General features: G+C 38.4%; 1 protein-coding gene across 4 annotated transcripts in view; it reads right to left on the reverse strand.

Moving 5' to 3' along the window:
• The window catches only part of SP1173, a 432,536-nt gene that overhangs the window by 117,099 nt on the left and 291,465 nt on the right, over window positions 1–23,972 (reverse strand). For all 4 annotated transcript variants that reach the window (XM_067136906.2, XM_067136907.2, XM_067136908.2 and 1 more), the window contains one exon: window positions 17,827–18,182. In XM_067136906.2, the coding sequence (XP_066993007.2) occupies window positions 17,827–18,182 (356 nt within the window). The remainder of the gene's footprint in view (window positions 1–17,826; window positions 18,183–23,972) is intronic.

Here is a 23,972-nt window from a genome sequence, read left to right on the forward strand (position 1 = left end):
ACCTTTCCTAAAACCGAACTGCCTTCTATCGAACCCGTTAATAATTTTGCAAACATGTCTAATATAATCAGAAAGAATGCCTTCCCTAAGATTTCATGCAATGCATGTCAAACTTACTGGCCTGTAATATTCAGCTTTATGTCTATCACCCTTCCCTTTATACACAGGGGCTACTATAGCAACTCTCCATTCATTTGATATAGCTCCCAACCCATTGTCTTTAGTATATCCTCAGAAATCTTATCAATTCCAGCTGCTTTTCTAGTTTTCAACTTTTGTATATTATTGTAAATATCATTGTTATCATATGTAAATTTTAATACTTCTTTAGCATTTCACCTCCTCTATCTGGACATTATCCTTGTAATCAAAAATCCTTACATACTGCTGACTGAATAATTCTGTCTTTTGAAGATCCTCACATACACACTCCCCTTGTTCATTAATTATTCCTGGAATGTCCTTCTTGGAACCTGTTTCTGCCTTAAAGTACCTATACATACCCTTCCATTTTTCACTAAAATTTGTATGACTGCCAATTATGCTTGCCATCATGTTATCCTTAAGCTGCCTTCTTTGATAGATTCAATTTCCTAGTAAGTTCCTTCAATTTCTTCTTACTTCCATAGCCATTTCTAACTATATTTCTTTCCAATCTGCACCTCCTTCTTAGTCTCTTTATTTCTCTATTATAACAAGGTGGCCAACGGCCATAGCCATGTTGAAACACCGGATCCCATGAGATCTCCAAAGTTAAACAACATTGGGCGTGGTCAAGATTTGGATGGGTTGCCATACGCTGTTGGTGAGAGGTAAGGGAATGGAGGAGCGGAAAGGAACTGGCCACCCTACCGTACGTAAACTCCGGCTCAGCACACCTCTGCGGAGGTTCAGACCTGCCTTTGGGCAGAATAAAACCTTACCTTACCTTATAATAAGGTGGGTCTTTACCATTCCTTACCACCCTTAAAGGTATAAACTTATTTTCACATTCCTCAACAATTGCTTTAAACCCATCCCAGAGTCTGTTTACTTTCTTATTAACCGTTTTCCACCGATCGTATTCACTTTATAAAAACTGCCTCATGTCTGCTATAACAGCCATGTGGTACTGCCTAATAGTCCTACTTTTAAAACTTCCCTTTCTTTCACATTTATTTTTAACTATGACAAAAACAGCTTCATGATCACTAATACCATCTATTACTTCGGTTTCTCTATAGAGCTCATCTGGTTTTACCAGCACCACATCCAGGATATTTTTCCCTCTAGTTGGTTCCGTCACTTTCTGAATCAGCTGTCCTTCCCATATTAGCTTATTTGCCAATTGTTGGTCATGCTTCCTGTCATTTTCATTACCTTCCCAATTGACATTTAGTAAATTCAGATCTCCCACTACAATCACATTCCTTTCCATTTCGTTTCCCACATAGCTGATTATCTTGTCAAATAATTCTGAATCCATATCAACGCTACCCTTTCCCGGTCTGTACACTTCAAAGACATCAAGTTGCCTATTATCTTTAGAAATGAACCTTACACCTAGAACTTTGTGTTTGCCATCTTTAACTTTTACGTAGCTTACAAATTCTTCTTTCACCAGAATGAATACTCCCCCTCCTACCATTCCTATCCTATCTCTATGATACATATTCCAGTTCCATGACAAAATTTCTGCATCCATTATATCATTTCTCAGCCATGATTCAACTCCTATTACAATATCTGGTAAATATATATCTATTAAATTACTTAATTCTATTCCTTTCTTTACAATACTTCTACAGTTCAACACTAACATTTTTATGTCATCCCTACTTGACTTCCAGATCTCTGTACCCTTATCACTGCTCCCTAGACAACCCCATTTCCCTGATTGTACCTCCCTATTACCCTTCCAAACAAATTTCCTAACTTATACGTACCCCTGCGGTTTAAGCGAAAGCCATCTGAGCGCAGATCCTTATCTCCTACCCACCCATTAGGATCTAGAAATTTCACTCCCAGTTTCCCACTCCATAGTCTCATTTAAATCCCCAATCACCCTCCAGTCTGTATCCCTCCTACACAGTATTCCACTGATAACAATCTCCGTTTCCTTAAACTTCACCCGTGCTGCATTTACCAGATCCCACACATCCCCAACTATGTTGGTACTTATACCACCTTGCCTTACGTTGTTGGTACTAACATGAAACACTACCACCTTCTCCTTCCCCTCCTCCTTCTCTTCTACTTTTCTCAACATCTGCCTCAACCTAATTCCTGGATAACATTCTACCCTGGTTCCCTTTCCTCCACACACTTTCCCCACATGTCTAATGATGGAATCCCCCATGACCAGAGCCTTAACCCTACCCACCTCATTTGATCCTGTCCCCTCCTGGTCAGCCCTATCTTTCCTGATAGCTGCAGAAGTTGCTTTCTCCTCCCTTTTCTCCCTCCCATGACCCTGTTCCACCTGTCTTTTCCTATCCTCTACCCTACATTTCCCTTTCCTACCTTTTCCCTTCCTCCTACTTCCACACATCTCAGCAACAGTTCCCTGTTCTTCATCTTCCCTCTGTTGTTCTACCTGGAGGGGCTCGCACCGATTTCTCACAATCTCCTTCCCCTTAGAACATTAGATGAAAAGAAGATGAAAAGAGAGTACAAGAACAAGTTACTGTATGGAATCAGGAGATAGAGAAATATGGAATTAAAATAAATGTGGAGAATAAAACAGTAGTGATGACAAGTGGTAATATTGGTGGTTGTGAAAAAGCATAAAATATATGGAGAGTATACCCGCCGAAGATACAAAAATAAATGAAGAAATTGGAAAGAGAATCCAGCAGGCCAATGGGTTTTACCAGTATGTGAGAGGTATAGAGTGGAACCAGGAAGTTCCAGAGAAATGCAAAAAATTCTGTACTCCACATATTACACACCAGTTTTGACATATGCAGAGGGCATATGGACAACAACAAAATGTGATGAAAACAGAATTCAAGCAACCAAGATGAAGTTCCTTAGAGAGATAACTGGGAAGACACAAAGAGATAAGATCAGAGAGAGAACCGGATTCCCAAAACTCCAAGACTAGAATAGAGACCAGTAAACTAAAATGGTATGAGCACCTGATGAGAATGGAAGGTTATAAAGTACCAAGGACAGTATTTACTGAGAAAATAATAGGAAGGAGACAATGGGGAGGGCCTAGAAAGATGTGGATTGATACAGTGAAGGCGAGTATAGAGAAAGAGTAAAAGTCGACAAAATATTGGAGAAAGGAAAGGAGTGGTTGAGAGAGAGACAACTGCAGAGGTCCTTGATTCTCAACCTGACCCAGAAGACTGGAAACGGAAAATCAAGAAGAAGATCACCTGCTGCAGTAACATTCTTTCCTGTAAGCAAAATTATCACAAAAATAATTAATTATTATCATCACCACCTATTCAATACAAACCATGTGCTATGTGGTTGAAATCTACATAATATTATATAAACTTCTCAGGGACATGTTGCGTCCCTTGTTAAGGGCATCATCAGCCTGTAGGTAACCTTAAGGTCAAATGTCTGAAACATTATCTATCCATACATGGTTTACAATGAGAATTACGTTACACATTAAAGACCTTTTAAATTTACATGCTACAATTATAATATAAAAAGATGCATCATTGCACACTATGAGTATTGAGAACTCATAGTGTCTTATACATGTGAAAATTAGAAGCTCATTAGTGCTGTTTTTAGATTCTAAAAAAATCCAAAGCTAAAATGGACTCTCTTCATAATAACTTGCAGATCATTGGGATAGTAACAGTCTTGAGTAAAGATTGTAATCTTTCTTGGGTAGGCTACATTTGTCCCAATGTTCAATGTACCTGTTCATGATAAAATCAATGTCAATTAATTATACACAACAGCTGGATAATTAAGAATAAATTTGATAAGATTGAGTGTTGTTAAAATGTAATTTTAAAAAATATATACTGTACAATATAAAATTACAACATTTTAACAACAACACTCAATCGTATCCAGTTTATTCTTAAATATTCAGCTGTTGTTTAAAAATCACAACATTTTAATAACAACACTCAATCTTATCTAATTTATTCTTAAATATCCAGCTGTTGTTTATAATTAATTGACATTGATTTTATCACGAACAGGTACACTGAACATCAGGACAAATGTTCCCAAGAAGGATTACACTCTTTATTCAAGACTGTTACTATCCCAGTGATCTGCAAGTTATTATGAAGAGGATCCATTTTACCTTTGGACTTTTTTAGAATCTAAAAAGAACAGCACTAATAAGCTTCTAATTTTCACCTGTATAAGACATTATCAGTTCTTGATACTCATAGTGTGCAATGTGGCATCTTTTTATATTATAATTGTAGCATGTAAATTTAAAAGGTCTTTAATGTATAATGTAATTCTCATTGTAAACCATGTATGGAGAGATAATGTTCCAGACTTTTGACCTTAAGGTTACGTACAGGCTGATGATGCCCTTACCAAGGGGCAAAACATGTCCCTGAGAAGTTTATATAGTATTATGTAGATTTCAACCACATAGTATGTGGTTTGTATTGAATAGGTGGTGATAATAAAATACTGTAAATTATTTTTGTGATAATTTTGCTTATAGTCAGTTTCAGTATGGATCAATCATGAGAGTTGTCTCTTGCAGTTCTTTTCTGTGTCATTCTCCACATGCCTGATTATCTTATCAAATAATTCTGCATCAGTGTCGGTCCCATCCTTGCCAAAAATATCAAGTTGCCTATTATGTCTAGACTAGCTACCCACGTCAACTTCACACAGGAGTAGTAAAGGCGATAGGCTACTTTTAACTTTTAGGATTTCCCTGTATACGGCATTAGTTGTTTTTCCACCAGTAGTGAACATTATTTTGATGTAACACATGAAAGGGCCACGTAAAGCTGTCCATGAGAAAAATGTTTTGCCTATGCCTCCAGGGACATCGAAGAAGGACATTTACCTTCTGTCTTTGTGATGCTAGATATGATGGTGTCTTAAGTTTTTTTTTCTGATCAGCGTTCTTCTTGAGTAATGTTTTACCGACGAGTTGGCCATGCGATTGGGGGTGTGCAGCTGTGAGCTTGCCCCCATCGATGGTATCTTTACCTTGTCGTGGTGGTGGGGCTTGTGTGATCAAAAGATCCTGAGAGCTATGCCGGCGGTAGCTTAGCTACTGGTAGGGCCTCCCTTGCCGGACAGGTCGAAGGTGATGATCCAGACTAAAAGGGATACCCTGGTCCTCCAGGTTGGGGGTTGGGCATAGGGTTGACAACTCTATCCTGTTAAAAAAAAACTGTTGAGAAGCCGCAAAGAGTAAGAACAAACTGGACGGATGAAATTGATAAACGACCTAGGCGAGGAAATGGTTATGGATTGGTATTAGCGACCTGGAATGTGAGAAGCCTACTCCAGCCAGGGAAAAGCAGAAAACTAGAAGAGGAACTAAGAAAGTATAATGTTGAAATCGCTGCTTTACAAGAAATTAGATGGCGGGAAATTGAGATGTTCGATTTACAGGATTATACTTTAATCAACAGTGGGAATAGCGATAACATCTGTGGAACAGGCTTTATGAAATCTAAACAACTGAAGCATACCTTAATGTCTTACAAGGCAGTAAATGAAAGAATCTGTATCATGAGAATCAGGGACCGCTTCTTCAATTATACACTTATAAGCGTACATGCACCTATGGAAGAAAAGGAGGATGAACTAAAGGATAAGTTTTATGAAGAACTAGAGAAACAGTACGATGAGGTACCTAGATATGACATTAAAATGCAAAAGTGGGACAAGAGGAAGAATTTAGACCCACAATAGGAGCACAGAGTTTACATTTGGAAAGTAACAACAATGGGTTACAGCTTATTGACTTCGCTACAGCAAAGGATATGGTAATCAGTAGCACTACATTTGAGTACAAGAGAATTCATAAAGAAACTTGGGAGGCACCAGATGGGAACACCAAGAATCAAATCGACCACATACTGATTGATAAAAGACATGCGACAGATGTACAGGATGTGCGTACTTATAGAGGTGCGGATATAGATTCAGACCACTATTTGGTTAAAGCTAAATTGAAACAAAAGCTTGCGGTAAGAGTCAGAGGTAAAGCAGAAAGGAGGAAAGGATTTAACCAAGAGCAACTTAATGATGATGCAAGGAGGAAGGAGTATGAAAGACAGGTTGAAGAAGGTTTGAAAAACCATAAAACTGCAGTAACAGTGGATGAATCATGGCGGGTGATTAAAGAAGCCATCACGAATGCAGCCCAGGAGGTATTAGGAGAAAGAAAGAAACAGCCAAAGGAGGACTGTTATGAGGAAGTAAAGCTAGCCTTGGAGAAAAGAAATAAAGCAAGGATGATATATATACAACGGGCAACAAGAGCTACTCACCAAACATATGTGGAATGCAGAAGGGAAGCCAAGAATCTTTGTAGAAAAAAGAAAAGAGAAATGGAAAAAAATCTGATAAAAGAGATGCAACAAGATTATTAGCATAAGAGAAGTAGAAAGTTTTATAGAAACGTAAAGCAGAGAAAAAGTGGATTTCAACCAAGAGTAAGCTGCATACAAAATAAGGATGGGCAACTACTTGGAAATACCCAGGAAATATTAGATAGATGGGCAGAATATTTTGAGGAGGTTTTGAATCCAGTTAAAATACAAAATGAAGAATATGAATTAGAATTGCCAAATAGTGAATCTAATGAAGATGAATCTGAGGAATGCAATAGTGAACCACCCACTTTGGGAGAAGTAAAAGGTGTCCTCTTATCGATGAAGAATAAGAAGTCACCACGAGAAGATGGAATAACAGCTGAGTTGTTAAAATATGGTGGAACGGTATTGATACAATCATTGCGTAAGTTGAGACTGGAAATCTGGCGAAGAGAGAAATTACCAGAAGAATGGGAAACAGCTTTGGTGTACCCAATTCTTAAGAAGGGAAATAAATTGAAATGTGAAAATTACAGAGGGATATCTCTGCTTTGCATAGGCTACAAGATCTATACCATAATAATAGCTAAGCATCTAACACACAAAGCAGAGCAGGATCTTGGAGAATATCAGTGTGCATTTCGTGCAAACCGTTCAACAATAGATCATATCTTTACAATGAGGATCATCCTGGAGAGGTGCTATGAATATAACATACCACTGTATCAACTGTACGTTGATTTTTAACAAGCGTACGATTCAGTGCAAAGAGGAAAACTACTCATCGAAATGAAAGCCCTTGGTTATCCTGGGAAGCTGATTAGGTTGGTAAAAACAGCTTTGAGTGGAAGTAAATCTAAGGTATGCGTACAAGGGAAAGTATCGCGAACCTTCGATGTAAAAGTGGGCTTGAGGCAAGGAGATCCAATGTCTGCTGTCCTTTTCAACATTACTTTAGAAACAGCTGTGCGTACCATCACTGCAAATCGTGAAAGGAACACATATCATAGACTAATTCAAATATTGGCATATGCAGATGATGTGGCCATAATTTCTCGTACAAAGAATGCACTTCTCGAAACCTATGAAGAATTGGAGAGGGGAGCACAGCAAATTGGACTGGTAGTGAATAACAACAAAACTGAGTTCCTAGTGAGTTCCAGATCTAGTCAACCTCCAAATGCACTTAGGTGTGGAGAAAAGGGTTTTGAAGGGGTACAGGAATTTAGATATCTAGGCTCTCTGATTACTTCACAAAATGAAACAAAAAAAGGAAATAAACTCTAGACTGGCTGCAGGAAATCGATGCTATGCTGCCTTAATTCCAACATTAAGAAATAAACAAATATCCAGGAAAGCTAAATTGACCATTTATAAGACTGTCATTAGACCAGTGGTTACCAATGGAGCTGAGACCTGGGTATTAAATAAAACAGAAGAATATAAATTAATGACATGGGAAAGAAAGGTATTGAGGAAGATTTTTGGGCCAGTTAAAACTGATCTGGGATGGTGTATTAGATCTAATCAGGAGCTTAGAGACCTGTACCAAGAGCAGGATATAGTATCTTTGATGAAGACTGCTAGAGTGCGTTGGCTAGGACATGTCCATCGAATGGAGACTACAAGAGAACCTAAGAAAGTGCTGGAGGGGCATCCAGGTGGAAGACAATGTAGAGGTAGACCAAGAAAGCGATGGATAGAAGAGGTGGAGGCTGATCTACGTACCATGGGAGTCTGGAGATGGAGGACCAAGGCAATCGACAGAGAGCTTTGGAAGAAGATTGTTGCGGAGACAAGGTTCTGCAAGGACCGTAGCATCAAGGAGTAAAGTAGTAAAGCTGTGAGCTTGCATCTGAGAGATAGTGCGTTCAAGCCCCACTGTTGGCAGCCCTGAAAATGGTTTTTCATGGTTTCCCATTTTCACACCAGGCAAATGCTGGGGCTGTACCTAAATTAAGGCCACGACCACTTCCTTCCCGCTCCTAGTTCTTTCCTATCCTATCGTTGCCAAAGGCCTATCTGTGTCAGTGCGACGTTAAGCCAATTGTTTAAAAAAAATAGTAATGTCTTGCAAGAACTGAGAACGATCATGTGACATCTCCCTGAAGTACTCGCTATTGTTTGGCTGTAAGTTATTGTTATCTGGGAAAGAAAGTCCATACTCGTTGATAGATTTGCTTGCAAGTGATTGTATTATTCTGTTGACTTCAGTCAGCCCTTCATCGAACACATTTTGGTCATAGTTTAATTCTTGTAATGCTATCTCTCTCCATTTTTGGTTAAATATGTCTTCTAACATGCTGTCATGGTGATTATTCCAAACAACCAACAGATCAGGAACTTGACAAAGGACGATAATGATGGAAAACTAATATTAAAGTGATCTTGCCGAACAGTGAGGTTGGCCAAATATTTTCTCTTAGTTTGATTCAAGTGTAATAAAAGGAACTTTGTCATAAGTAAGAGTTTTTGCAAAATCGTCTCCTGCATATAATTATAAAAAGTGCTGTTAGGATTATGAGGATTATTGGCAATGTCAGAGGCATTATTTTCAGTAAAATAGATGCATTGCCCATTTTATAAGTGGACTGCAAGGTTAAATAATTAAATAATTGCAGGTGTCGTAACTGCTACAAAATGCATAAGACTGGCATAAAAGAACGAATATAGGAAGTCAGTTACTCACGTACATGATGCTCAACAACGGTTCATTCAAAGGGAGTGTTAAACAATCTCATAATTCTTTAGTATTCTTCTAGAAAGCACGGTAGAGGAGTCTGATTTGTGATACAATATTTTTCTCACCACACAGTGAGCACAGCGCTTAAGATCAGGTTCTAAAGTATTTCTTTCTCAAAATAGGAAAAATAATCATCCCGAGGTACATCATCAGAATCTACACACTCACCTTTTTTATATTAACAATCCCCACGGAGATTAAATCCCCAATGAAATCAACGATGCCAGCGAAATCAAGACTGGCTGAAAAGAACAATCATGGAACACACGAGAGTTAAAGAAAAAAAAAGGGGCCATAGTAACAATAAATAAATAAACACGTGGCAGAAAGGCGTAAATATGATTAAAATCCAAAATAAACAGATAAATTGGCTAGGAAGGCCAGAAATGAAAGTATGACAAAATGCGAACAATGATAATAATAAATAATAGCAAGATACTGAAAAGTAGCATAGGCCCGGTAATCACACCACACTCACTCAGACACATAGCGACCTACATAAGAAATATAAAGTTCCATAGTACAGTGGCACGACACACAACGATAAGAATCATGCACCATAAAATGCTTCTGTCAACGGCTCATGAGTTTGATCTGAAAGCAAAGATCAGAAACCTGGTTGCCGCAAAAGGGGCATGGCATACCCAGTCCACACAATGTAAACAACTTATAATACCAATATAAATGGTCCGTTATTGGACATTATACGTTTTCCAGCTAACTCATTCCCGGTTGCCAGCATTTCGCCCCTGTGTGCTAGGCTGGGCTCATCAGTTGGTACCTAGCACACCTACCAAGACACTGGCTAGTGCATACCATGGAGGCCACTGCGTAGGCTAATTGTAGCCACCGGCAGTGCCAATGCACTATGAGAGACTTTGTCTTGGTATTATAAATTTACTCATTCGGAACAAATATTTCAGATTCCCTATGGGAATCAACATCTATATCACATAAACAACTTACTCACTGCATAACACGTATTCATATCGTGCAGAAAGACAAACATGAATCATACAGTATCAGCGATAAAACACAATGTAGAGCACGAACTCGAGCCAAGACGTCGAAGATAAAGAAAAAGTAAAGGTCTCCAAGCAAACCCATCACGCACATGAACAATCGGGCCGATGCCACCTTTCACTCTTAGCTGAAATGAGCACACATAAGAAGACATGTAAAGGAAGGGAGGTAACAGGAAATAAGTCTGCAACAAGATATAAAAGAAATAACACACAAAATGAGAGACTTCCTTAAAAACAGGCTTATTACCTATGGCAAACCGGGAATGATAGAAACAAACATTTCAAACCATGGATGATAGGAACGAACATTACCTCGAGAAGAAGTAGTCGCTAGTTCCTTCCAACTCCAAACTATGAGAGTCGTACAGGGTGAAGTATTTAAAACGTTTGTATTACCTTCTGTAAGAAACCAAAGCCACATCACAACACACCGTCTCCATCTCATTATCCTTTCTCAACGTCAGACTGTCAAAGATCACACAACATGCAGATGAGATAGAAAAAATGCCTTGGGGATCCTCATAGCATGAGCTGCCATCTATCAAAATAGGGATAAATTACACATCGAGCACGACATTCATGATGCCAAGCAGCCATGATAAACTAACATAAGACATCGTATAAAATGCAGTAAAAGCAAAGCAAAGTCACCTCCGTACAGGCCATGAAGGCCCTTGAAGGAGTGGAAGGTAAAGGCTTCCACCATTGTTAACCTCGGCACTTGATGGGGTAGAGTGGTTAGCTCTACACCCGGCCGCCTTTTCCCCCAGGAATTAATCTGGTACTCATTTTTGGTGTAGGCTGAGTGAACCTCAGGGCCATATGCACCTCTGGAAGTGGAAATCTCGTTTCTTAAATTTTTACGATTTCCTGACGGGGATTCAAACCCAGTTCTTCCGGGTGAACCGAGCACGCCTTTACCGCCTCGGCCAGGCAGCCCCTATAAAATGCAGTATCTGAAGAATACGAAAACAAGACAAGCAGGTTACGAGGTGCAACACATATTCCAAGACAGATGGATAGATAAATAAATGTCTTTATTGGTGTAGTTAAGGCCATTAGGCCTTCTCTTACATTAAACCAATTAGTATAGATTAGAATCATAAATAATACTACCATGATTATTACTAGAAGCACAATTAATCACAATCAAAATATATTATGACTGAAATAGAATTCCACTCCAGTGAGACATACATATTTACAACAGCAATAATAATCACCTGATGATGATGATGAATAGCACGATTGATGAAAGGCCAGAAAGGCACAGTTCACTCATATCCTGCTGTACCTCTTAACTCTTTTTTAAATGACACTGTGGTTGATATTCCTCTTACGTCATCTGGTAAACGATTCCATTCTCATGTGGCAAACACAGAAAATGAGTTGTTATATGTGACAGTTCGATGGTGAGAAATGACTAGCAGGTTTGATGTTTGAGCCCTTGTATCTCTGTTATGAATATTTGAGAAGTAACGGAAATGTGACGAAAGGTAAGATGGGGAAGATGTAGTAAGAACTCTGTGGAGGAGAGACAAAGTATGATAGTTACGACAAACATGAAGTCATGACAGCTCTAGTTCTAGGAAAGATTATGACACATGGTCATATTTTCTTAAATTGCATATGTATCTCACATATGCATTTTGAGCACATTGTAGCCTTAAGGAAAATTGTGGCCTCACATCATTGAAAACAACATCACAATAGTCAAAATGTGGCATTAAAAGAGCTTTGATTAATTTATTTTTTTATTGGAAATATGTGTTTATATTTATATAAAGAATGTAAAGCTGAGAAAACTTTTTGGCAGAAATGTAAGACATGTGCAGATCAAGTCAGGTGTTCGCCCACAATAACGCCGAGACTCTTCACTTGTGATACAAAAGGAATTGGAACATCGTGGAGGATTACTCTTGGCAACAAACGTTTACTTATAATTGTCATTTGATTTTGATGGCCAAGAAGAATTACTTGTGACTTTGTAGGGTCCAGTTTCAGGCTATGCACATTAGACCAATCACTAACCACCTGTAAATCAATGTTTAGTAAGTTGACCTTTTCTGAAGGTCACCTGCTGTAGAGTCTGTGTAGAGCTGAAGGTCGTCAGCGTATATATGGTATTGGAATGTAAAGCTGCATAGGGGTATATCTTGATGGAGCATTTGTAGAAACTGACTAACAGGAATAATTTTAGGGCAATCAATGGAGCACTTACTCTGTTAGTAGGAAGAGACAATGTTAGTTCTATGCTCTTCTGGGTGAGCTTTACTTTTGTGAATGTCTGCAGCAGAAGTATTTGTCACCGAACTGACATTGCTTTCCAGCTTGATTACTTGACTGGATGTCTTTCGAAGCTATGATTTCTAATTTGCTATTATTTAACTGATCTAGAGCGCATACTGGCATAACTGGCAATGTCTGACTATAAATGTTACTATCAGGACAGTCATCATTGTTACTATCATGATAATCATGAGGATTATATTCTGCTGGCCTTGCATATCTGGGATCAAGATTGCTTGGATATAGGCAGATTTACCACCTGATGTTGAGGAAATTGGATCAGTCTGGGAGTACTTATTGTCTGTATCTTGATCAACAGCTGTTCAATTATAATGACTGATAGTGTCAGTACATCTATTTAAATATGATTTGCTATTATGAATTTTAAGACCTAATTTTCCTTTGAATTGCTTACCACATATGCTGCATAACTAAACATCTGTCTCATTTTGTGAACCAGCATAATGTGATACATCATCAGTAGGCTTATTCATGCTGTCTCAGCTAACACGTAAAATGACTAGTATTAAAAATAATACTGCAGAAATAAAGAACTTAATATAAAATGGAATAAAAACAGATGTTGAAGGTAATAATGACAATTTAAGTGAATTAAGAGTGCTTAGTTTTTTGTAAGCTTTATACAAGAAAGATGGCTGATTTTTAAGACTGCAATGTGAAAACCACAAGTAAAGTTACATGATCAGGCTTTCATCATTAAAATGCACTCTGTTATATACAATCAATTTTTTGCACCAAAGTACAAACCTATGTTGCAATATTCTTGACAAAAGCCAGTTAAGACACTGATATATCCATTTCATCATTTGAAAATGTAATATTAGTGTGGCTTTTGATACTGGATCTCTTGCATGGGAAAGTAATGTTGAATGTAAAAATGTGGCTTTAGTGAGATGTGCGTATTGTTCTCTTCCACTCTGTTTTAACCACTTTATTGAAATCCGACATCTACACTTTGAAGACTAATTAGCAGCACTATCAGGTCAGTAGAACAAATGTGTTTTACATATTGTAATTATTTTAGGTAGAGGGTTTGTGACACTATTGGCAGAAAATGTAACCCAAGTTCCTCTCTCAGGACATGAACAGGTTTTTATTCAGACTCTTGAGGTAAAATACACTGTTTTGCATGGGAATGACTCACAATATTGTTACTTTGATAGACGATCTATATTCTAAGCATGTTTTTGTGCAGTTCAGAGTAACCAAGGTCAAGGGTGTCCCATGTGAGAATAATGTTTCAGTGAATTAAGTGATAATTAAGAGTGCTCAGTTCTTTTTTTAATGAGCTGATTGTGTCGTGAAGTTGAGCTCCAAAAACGAGCTAGGTAATTTCATTGACCCTTGCTCTCTCTCAACCAATAACATGCTTTGAATGATCGCGTGACATTGTGCATTATACGATAGCCTTTTTACCCAATGGTCTACACATTTATCTTGCTTGGTGTTTCTATTTGGAGAAGCAGAATCATTTCCAAATAAGATATACCTATTTTCACACAATTTTTACATGACATTATTATTGTGCTTAGCAGCCATTTCTTAAGTTCAGCAAGGTTGAAAGATATTTCTCAACTTTCTAGAGTAACTGATAATTCTCTTTCTTTTTATTAATATAATATAATATAATATAATATAATATAATATAATATACATACATTATCATTATAGACTGTTATGCCTTTCAGCGTTCAGTCTGCAAGCCTCTGTGAATTTACTAAACGTCGCCACAATCCTCGATTTGCAACTAGTGTTGTGGCCTCATTTAGTTCTATACCTCTTATCTTTAAATCGTTAGAAACCGAGTCTAACCATCGTCGTCTTGGTCTACCTCTACTTCTCTTACCCTCCATAGCGGAGTCCATTATTCTCCTAGGTAACCTATCCTCCTCCATTCGCCTCACATGACCCCACCACCGAAGCCGGTTTATGCGTACAGCTTCATCCATCGAGTTCATTCCTAAATTAGCCTTTATCTCCTCATTCCGAGTACCCTCCTGCCATTGTTCCCACCTGTTTGTACCAGCAATCATTCTTGCTACTTTCATGTCTGTTACTTCTAACTTATGAATAAGATATCCTGAGTCCACCCAGCTTTCGCTCCCGTAAAGCAAAGTTGGTCTGAAAACAGACCTATGTAAAGATAGTTTCGTCTGGGAGCTGACTTCCTTCTTACAGAATACAGTCGATCGCAGCTGCGAGCTCACTGCATTAGCTTTACTATACCTTGATTCAATCTCACTTACTATATTACCATCCTGGGAGAACACACAACCTAAATACTTTAAATTATCGACCTGTTCTAGCTTTGTATCACCAATCTGACATTCAATTCTGTTGAATTTCTTACCTACTGACATCAATTTAGTCTTCGAGAGGCTAATTTTCATACCATACTCATTGCACCTATTTTCAAGTTCCACGATATTAGACTGTAGGCTTTCGGCACAATCTGCCATTAAGACCAAGTCGTCAGCATAGGCCAGACTGCTTACTACATTTCCACCTAATTGAATCCCTCCCTGCCATTTTATACCTTTCAGCAGATGATCCATGTAAACTACAAACAGCAAACGTGAAAGATTACAGCCTTGTCTAACCCCTGTAAGTACCCTGAACCAAGAACTCATTCTGCCATCAATTCTCACTGAAGCCCAATTGTCAACATAAATGCCTTTGATTGCTTTTAATAATCTGCCTTTAATTCCATAGTCCCCCAGTATGGCGAACATCTTTTCCCTCGGTACCCTGTCATATGCTTTCTCTAGATCTACGAAACATAAACACAACTGCCTATTCCTCTCGTAGCATTTTTCATTTACCTGGCGCATACTGAAAATCTGAAACCACACTGGTTTTCATCCAACTTCCTTTCAACGACTGATCGCACCCTCCCTTCCAAGATGCCACTGAATACTTTGCCTGGTATACTAATCAGTGAGATACCTCGATAGTTGTTGCAATCCTTCCTGTTCCCTTGCTTATAGATAGGAGCAATTACTGCTTTTGCCCAATCTGAAGGTACCTTACCAACACTCCACGCTAATTTTACTACTCTATGAAGCCATTTCATCCCTGCCTTCCCACTATACTTTACCATTTCAGGTCTAATTTCATCTATTCCTGCTGCCTTATGACAATGGAGTTTATTTACCATCCTTTCCACTTCCTCAAGCATAATTTCACCAACATCATTTTCCTCCTCCCCTTGAGCTTCGCTGTTCACAACACCACCCGGATGATTTCCTTTTACATTGAGAAGATGTTCAAAATATTCCCTCCACCTCTCCAGTGATTCCCTGGGATCTATTATGAGTTCACCTGAATTACTCAAAACACTGTTCATTTCCTTTTTCCCTCCCTTCCTAAGATTCTTTATTACTGTCCAGAAAGGTTTCCCTGCTGCTTGACCTAGCCTTTCCAGGTTGTTACCAAAATCTTCCCATGACTTCTTTTTGGATTCAACAATTATTTGTTTCGCTCTGTTCCTTTCATCTACATACAACTCCCTATCTGCCTCGGCCCTTGTTTGGAGCCATTTCTTATAAGCCTTCTTTTTACGTTTACAAGCTGCTCTCACTTCATCATTCCACCAAGATGTTCGCCTTTTCCCATCTTTACACACAGTTATTCCAAGGCATTCCCTGGCTGTTTCTACTACAGCATCCCTGTATGCCACCCATTCACTTTCTATATCCTGAACCTGCTTAATGTCTACTGTTCGAAACTTCTCACTAATCATATCCATGTACTTCCGTCTAATTTCCTCGTCCTGGAGATTTTCTACCCTTATTCGTTTGCAGACAGTTTTCACTTTCTCTACCTTAGGCCTAGAGATACTTAGTTCACTACAGATCAGATAGTGGTCTGTATCATCGAAAAATCCCCGGAAAACTCATATATTCCTAACAGATTTCCTGAATTCGAAGTCTGTTAAGATATAGTCTATTATGGATCTGGTACTCCTAGCCTCCCATGTGTAGCGGTGAATAGCCTTATGCTTGAAGAATGTATTCGTAACAGCTAAACCCATACTAGCACAGAAGTCCAGCAAACGCTTCCCATTCCCATTAGCTCCCATATCTTCCCCACATTTACCAATCACCCTTTCGTATCCTTCAGTTCTATTCCCAACTCTCGCATTGAAATCGCCCATTAGCACTATTCTATCCTTGCTGTTTACCCTGACTACGATGTCACTCAGTGCTTCATAAAACTTGTCAACTTCATCCTCATCTGCACCCTCACATGGTGAATACACGGACACAATTCTAGTCCTAATTCCTCCAACTGACAAATCTACCCACATCATTCGCTCATTTACGTGCCTAACAGAAACTATGTTCCGTGCAGTGGTATTCCTGATAAAGAGCCCTACCCCAGACTCTTGCCCTTCCCTTTCTAACACCCGTCAAGTACACTTTATAATCTCCTATCTCTTCCTCGTTATCTCCCCTTACCCGAATATCACTTATTCCTAGCACATCCAGATTCATCCTCTTTGCTGACCCAGCCAGTTCTACTTTCTTTCTTCCATAAGCCCCATTAATATTGATAGCTCCCCATCGAATTCCATTTCGTTCGCCAAGTTGTTTCCAAGGAGTCCCTCGCCTGTCAAATGGGAGTGGGACTCCGTTACTCCCATAGGTCCGAGGCTTGCTTAAAATGTTCTGAGCTCGGTTGATTCATGAAGCAGGATGCTGCCCTACTTGCACATAGTCCAAGTGAGGATCTCTCCTCTAACGGGTTATGGACCACCGGTGGATTGTATAGTCCTAGCCGCCTGAGCACAAGGAGGGCCAGGACTCAGAATATGTCCGAGATGCCCACTCCCATTCCATAGCAAGTATCCCGACTCTCAGGACCACTTACTAGGCCACTCAGCCGTTGCCCATGGTTCACGAACTAGGACGTGACTACAGTAACCCACAAACATGAACCACTATAATATAATATAATATAATATAATATAATATAATATAATATAATATAATATAATATAATATAATATAATATAATATAATATAATATAATATAATATAATATAATATAATATAATATAATATAATGTAATATAATAGCTGTTGTACATGTCGTTAACAGGTTTGTTTTTGAAACAGAAATATGAACTCAAGTAGAAATATACTATAGTTCTACTTTAGTAAGCTACTAAAATATTTTACTGGAGTTTTATGAAACAGTTCCCAGGGGTTAATACATCCAGATCATGCAATTTATTATTTAACACAAATGTATAACTTACATTTTTCTCAGGCCATTCATAACAGGCTGGCTCCATACATCGCTCTTGTAGAACCATAGCTCCATTAGGCCCACAAGTGAAGTTTACCTGTGGCTGGTGAGACTTCAGTCTCTGAACTTGAGGAACACACATTAATAATGAATAGCTCACACCAGCCAAGAAGATTGTGAAAGCCAAAAGAGCCCTCATGGAGCGACTCCCTGGTCCTCCTCCGAGCCGGTCTGCTAGGGGACACATCACGAGAGGTCCTATTGCTGCTATTAAAGGCACCACTATTGATATGATGTGTGCTTCACTGACAGTCAGACCAACAGCCTTCATGTGTGGGGAGAGGAAGGGGAACAAACAGCCCACTCCTGAAAGTAAGGAAAGCAGCTTACTTCAATGGATTGCACACAATTTGGCAGTTTTTGTACTTTTTTATCTTAAAGATGCTTTTCAACTCAATTTTCTAGAATAACTGAGTCATTGATAACTCTCCTTTTTTAAATAAATATAATAAAATATAAATGTAATATAAAATAACTGGTGTACATGTCGTTAACAGGTTTTTATTATTGAACATCTGCAGCAGTAAGGCTGTCTAATGGACATGAGAGACAGTAGAAGAGACAGAGCGTACCTCAATATTCATTCATTGCCTGGAATGTGTGTTTTAACATGAAAAGTGTAATTTCCTGGAAAACTATTAGAGTCAGTAGCGGCAGTTTTGAATGTCAAAATGTAAACAGGATTGGGAAGGAAGCACTCTTGATTTGTGAATCAACCACAAATTTATATTAGAAGGACCAACCCATCAGTTTGGCAGATCATTTATCCCTAAACAGTATTTTGCAGTATCAAAGTCAAATTGCTCTAAATGACTTCAAATCACAATTTGACTAGTTTTTTAATAAGCAAGTACTACTTTAGGGTAATAATAGCAATGGGTCAATAAAACTGTTCAATTTCTCATTTAAATTTAACATGAAAATGATATGCAAGCATTCTTGCATTAATCAAATCCACCTGCAAAAACAAAACACTTCATGCACAAGCCTGTGCATGGACCACACAGTCATTTGCTGATTTGTTTTTGCCATTGCATCCACCAGTTTGGCATGGTTTCTGAGTGTTTCTATGGTGACTATAGAAGGAATCTTCTGGTGGTTTTTTTTTTTTGTAAGATGCTGCAAGTTTCTTGAACTGCTTGAAAATGTACTATTTGCATGACAGTTTTTCACCTGTTGCTTTCCTGTATAAAATGCTGGAATTGATGGCTGCCATATTTAAAACATTGAAATAGACATGCATGATCCATCTTCTGCCATCATACTTCACTGCATAGAGCCATGCCATCTGATCTAAGACATCCATACCACATTTAGTTCTGTGGTAGAATTTCACTGTGTTCGGTTGACTTTTAAGAGAAGATTCATCCATTTCTACGTTTTCATGGAGTGAACTCAATATGAGTGCATTCTTTTTCATTTTACCTTAGCAAGATGTTAAGAGTTATATTACCAGCTTTGTAAATCAATGTTGTACGAGGGATCCATAGAGCTTTTTGCTGATTTTTTTCAAGTTAGCAACAAGACTTGTTTTCTTGTACTTTAGTCCATCTGCAAGATTCTTAGAAGTGAAGAAATTATTTCAGCTAACATTTCTTCCCTTACCTGCATACATTTTCAGAGAAGTCTTGACACCACTTACCCTGACAAGGAACTAGTCTATTGTTCTTCCTTGCCTACATTCAGGAATCTGTTTAGAATCTGCATCTGCCGCAAGCCAAAATATTGGTACTGAACTTATTGAGGTTGTTGCTCATATACTGCTTGAAGGGACAACGAGCCTTGCAAGCATAGAGCTGCTCATCAACTGTGATGTAATCACCCGGTTTGTAGCACAGTTGACAACTGTCAATGAATGGTTTCCAAATTGCAGATGCTGCTGTAAATAGTAATTCTTTTAGTCTTTCATAATGGGTATTTTTATTATCAAATCTAAGAAAACTCAGAATTTCAATAAACATATTTCTTCTTTTGCTACAGGAGAAGAAAGGTGGACCCCATATTTGAGACCACAATGACTTAATCGGAAAGTTCTTGGCTCCATATAAAAGGCTTACCACACCTTCCTATGTTTCTATATTCAGCATCCAATTATCAACTTGAAATTTTTCCAATGGAGATATTACTTTTTTTATATCCAGTTTCTTGCACGTGTCTTGCAAAATATTTTGCACGCACCATCTTTCAGGAGCAATCACCGTCCATGTAGCTCCATCTTATGATGTCTCGGTTGTTCCAGGCACAGGTAGCTTATATATGACGTTTCATCATACAGGTCATTTTGTGGCTTGAATCATCGCCGTCTGCTATGCTCTCCACCTTCCCACTAGCCTACTGCCTCGTGTTGTCCAGTGAACTCTCTCTAACTGACATTCTGTCCACAAGGATTGCTAATAAAGTGACTCTTGGAGCAACATGCCCTTGTCGGTCAATATTGATTCTTCTTCATGTTAGGGATGTTTTGATATTGTAAAATATATAATGGTCTTTCTGGGAGTGTTTGCACTGGTTTTAGTTCATTTTAGTACATATTAGGAGCTGAATCGGCATGTTTTGGTTTGAATTTGTGATTCTAAATTGTACCTATAGCAGCTGTATGAATTAAGAGTTTCTTGAACATGAATTATTCTCCATGCACTTGCAATGTTTATCAATTAGACATAATATTTGTCGTAGGTGATCGAAAACTGACATGGTGCACTGTTGTGTCCCACACAATTCCACGAATTCCCATATGATTCAGACCTCAGCCACCAGAGATAGTTTAATATAATTTCTAGAGATAATTCTGTACGTAATTTAGAATCAAGAACTTCTCATGTATCCAAGTTTCATCATGGACTGAAAATTAAGTTAAAAAACAATGCTTTTCCCAGAATATTTTAAGATTATCCTAACCACAAAGTTCCTGAACGAAGGAAAATAACTAAATGTGACAAGAACCATAGAAAGCAAAAAAGAGAGACGATTAAACAGCCAAAAGTGATGTTTTTACTTCTGAAACAGAATTCAAATCTTCTCAAACATCAAGTGAAGGGCAAGCTGCAAAACAATGTTAGCAAGTCAGTCGAAGTTCAGGAGGGAAACAATGATGAAAATTAATTTATTCAAACAGGAAAGCACATGTCTTCTCTTCAATTAAAGCTTTGGCGTGCCAGCATGAAAATAAAGAAATTAGGAATAGAATTGGAGTACCAGAAGAAACAATACAGCAATATGATAATGAGTATCATGCATCTTTGAAAAGTATTCTTAATAATGAGTGTGATCCTACAAACACAAAATGTTCATTTATGTTAGAACAAGTGGTAAATTATGGCGAGAAATCGCTGTAGATGGTCAGAAAGTGCACTAAAAGCACTCTGTGACATGGGAATTCATTTCCCCAAAAGGGTACATTTATGCCAGCAATAATGTGTTTAAATTATCATCGTGGAGTACACTTAGTCACTATATTGGAGATATATCATGTGGAGAGAGGTGTGGCTCATCTTGTTAAAGAGACTTTCATAAGAATCTGAATGAGTGAATGAATGAATGATGTTGAGAAAATGTGCTCTTTAATTGTTGATGAAATGTCAATCAATCAACAGTTACAGTGTGTTAAGAAAGTTAAACACATTCTTTGGTCGCAAAGACACTTCTCAAAATGTCAGCGCCTTAAAGATTAATGCCTCTCCAGAGGTGTCCACTCAGCAAGATACTAAAGAACAACAAACAACAATCTTTTTAAAAATATACTTTTTATGCAGTTTACCTACTCATTACAGAGTTCCTGTGGCGTATCTTCTCCCTAAAAGACTTTCCAGGGTAGATCTTCAATCTTAAACCCTGTTGGTAATAAAGGAAGTGGAGACTTGTGGGTTTGTGAAGCCATGTCACTAATTCTGTGCATTGTTGCGTATCTCTCATTTGTACTCAGTACCATTTATTAAGCACAATGATGCTTGATGTCTGAAGGGGTGCTAAATTCACGTCGAAGGCCCCACAGAATCGTACATGTCACGAGTAAAGTAGAACCATGGTATTTGTCATTTTTGGGTACTGATCAAAAGTAGCGAAGACTCACGGTGGTCCACACAAAATGGTACTACTTACAAGTATTGCAATTCGTACAGGGAATGCAGACCTATGGTGTTTCTCACACAATGGCGCCACTCATAGCCAACGCAAACCGGTAAGGTTCCTCACCTAGGTGTACTAGTCACGGGCGCCGGTATTCCCGTGGTGTTCCTCACATAGTGGGTACCAATCACAGGCAACGCTGACCCACGGTGCCGCTCATATAGCAGTACAACTCACAGGCGACGCCCAGACCTGCGGTGTTGCCCACATGGGTACAATGCACGGGTACTGGAATCCACTAGGCCAGGCTTTTTACTGCAACTAATCACAAACCTATTTCGTACCAATTTAGTGATACTACTCACAAGTACATGCAACCCATGGTGTTCCCCGCATGATGGTACGAATCAAGAGTAGTTTCATGGTTCTAATTCAATCATCCCTTGGTCACCCCTAGTAGTCGCCTCTTACGACAGGCAGGGGATACTGCGGGTGTATTCTACGTGTGCGTCCCCCACCCGCAGGGGGTAGTGTGTTTGGTCCGCGAGAGGTATTTTATTTCCTTCAAGTCCGCCGGCAAGCCGGTTAGGACCCCCCTATCCGCCACCTGGGACGCGCCACGTGGGAGTATCACCTCTCCCCCTGCTATGCCTGCGTAGCAGGTTCGTGGCAAGAGATTTCTGCTCCTTGTTATTCAGTGATGGGAAAAGTACATGAAAAAAAGTAATTGGGCTGAATTACAGTTGTCTGAGAAATGTTGACTCAATTATAAATTACTTTTCCAACAAGTAATCCATAAAATTACTACACAGAAAGCCAGGCTTAAGGAATCACTGACATTTTCATTTCACTCTTCTTTTTTTTTTTTTTTTTTTTTGCATGGGACCAGAATGATACCAAAGTTTGCAAAGAAAAAAAATAGTATTTGATTTTCAATGTTTTCTCGTATTTTTAACATAGACATTAAGCGGCTATCATCAATAAATGAGCCTAAACTTGCAAAATTATGTTTTCACATAATTTTTATGTTAGTGACTAAGCACTTCAAGTAATATGAATTTACTTTACAAAATAATTGGTCCTTGCAATTATCATCACTAAGCCCTCTTGGGGGAAAAGTACATCTTTGCATTTGTTGAAAGGGCACTTGAAGGAATACCTGTGTTTAATTTTAAGAACATCCCCATTGTAGGATAAAAGTTATGTCTTTGGAAGTACTGGAGAGGTAAGAAAGTACCTCATCCAGCACAGGTGAAAATATGGATTCTGCTATAGAAGTGAAAATGTTATCATCATCATTTAATGTTTTCAGTTTCTGCTTGCATGTGATGTATAATGGTTATTAGAATGTAACAATTACAATTTTTGCTTCAAGAAAATTATGAGTAATAATTACAATATGTAAAAGGTAATGATTACAAATAAAAATTACTAAAAGAAGTACAAGTACTTCAATTACTCTTACTCAATTACTTCCAAACTCTGTTTTTCTTATAGATTGAACCTACCTCTTGTCCTATTGTAATTACAATGTTGGGTACTTAAAACCCATTAGTGCCGTGCGTTGCCATATGGCAATGATTTTTGCGCCTTTTTCTTTTAGTACTGTTGGCAGCAAGAAAGAATCTGGAAGACTATGAAGTCATCCGACAGTCAGAATTGTAGAATTGAGTAATCACGTTTATTTAATTTTAAAATCTATTGTTTACCTAAAATGATGTAATGGATGTGAGGGTATTCCACAGTGCAGAACTCAACACTGAACATCGTTTATTGGTAATGGAAACCTGGTTCAGATATATACGAGAATCAACAAAAATGAATTATGTCAAAGTGAAAGTATTTGCCTTAGAGGATATCTCCAAGCGACGGGAGTCTGAGAATAAGTTGAGCGAAAAATTCATACAGAAGAAGCAAAATCACAGAGGTATGTGGAACATGAAAGACAAATGGAAGGTGATGAAAGAGACAATTAACCAGGTAGCTACAGAGGTGTGTGGGATCAGCAGAGTCAAAGGAAATAGGAGACAG

This window comes from Anabrus simplex, chromosome 1 (assembly GCF_040414725.1).
Source record: "Anabrus simplex isolate iqAnaSimp1 chromosome 1, ASM4041472v1, whole genome shotgun sequence".
Lineage (NCBI taxonomy): Eukaryota > Metazoa > Arthropoda > Insecta > Orthoptera > Tettigoniidae > Anabrus > Anabrus simplex.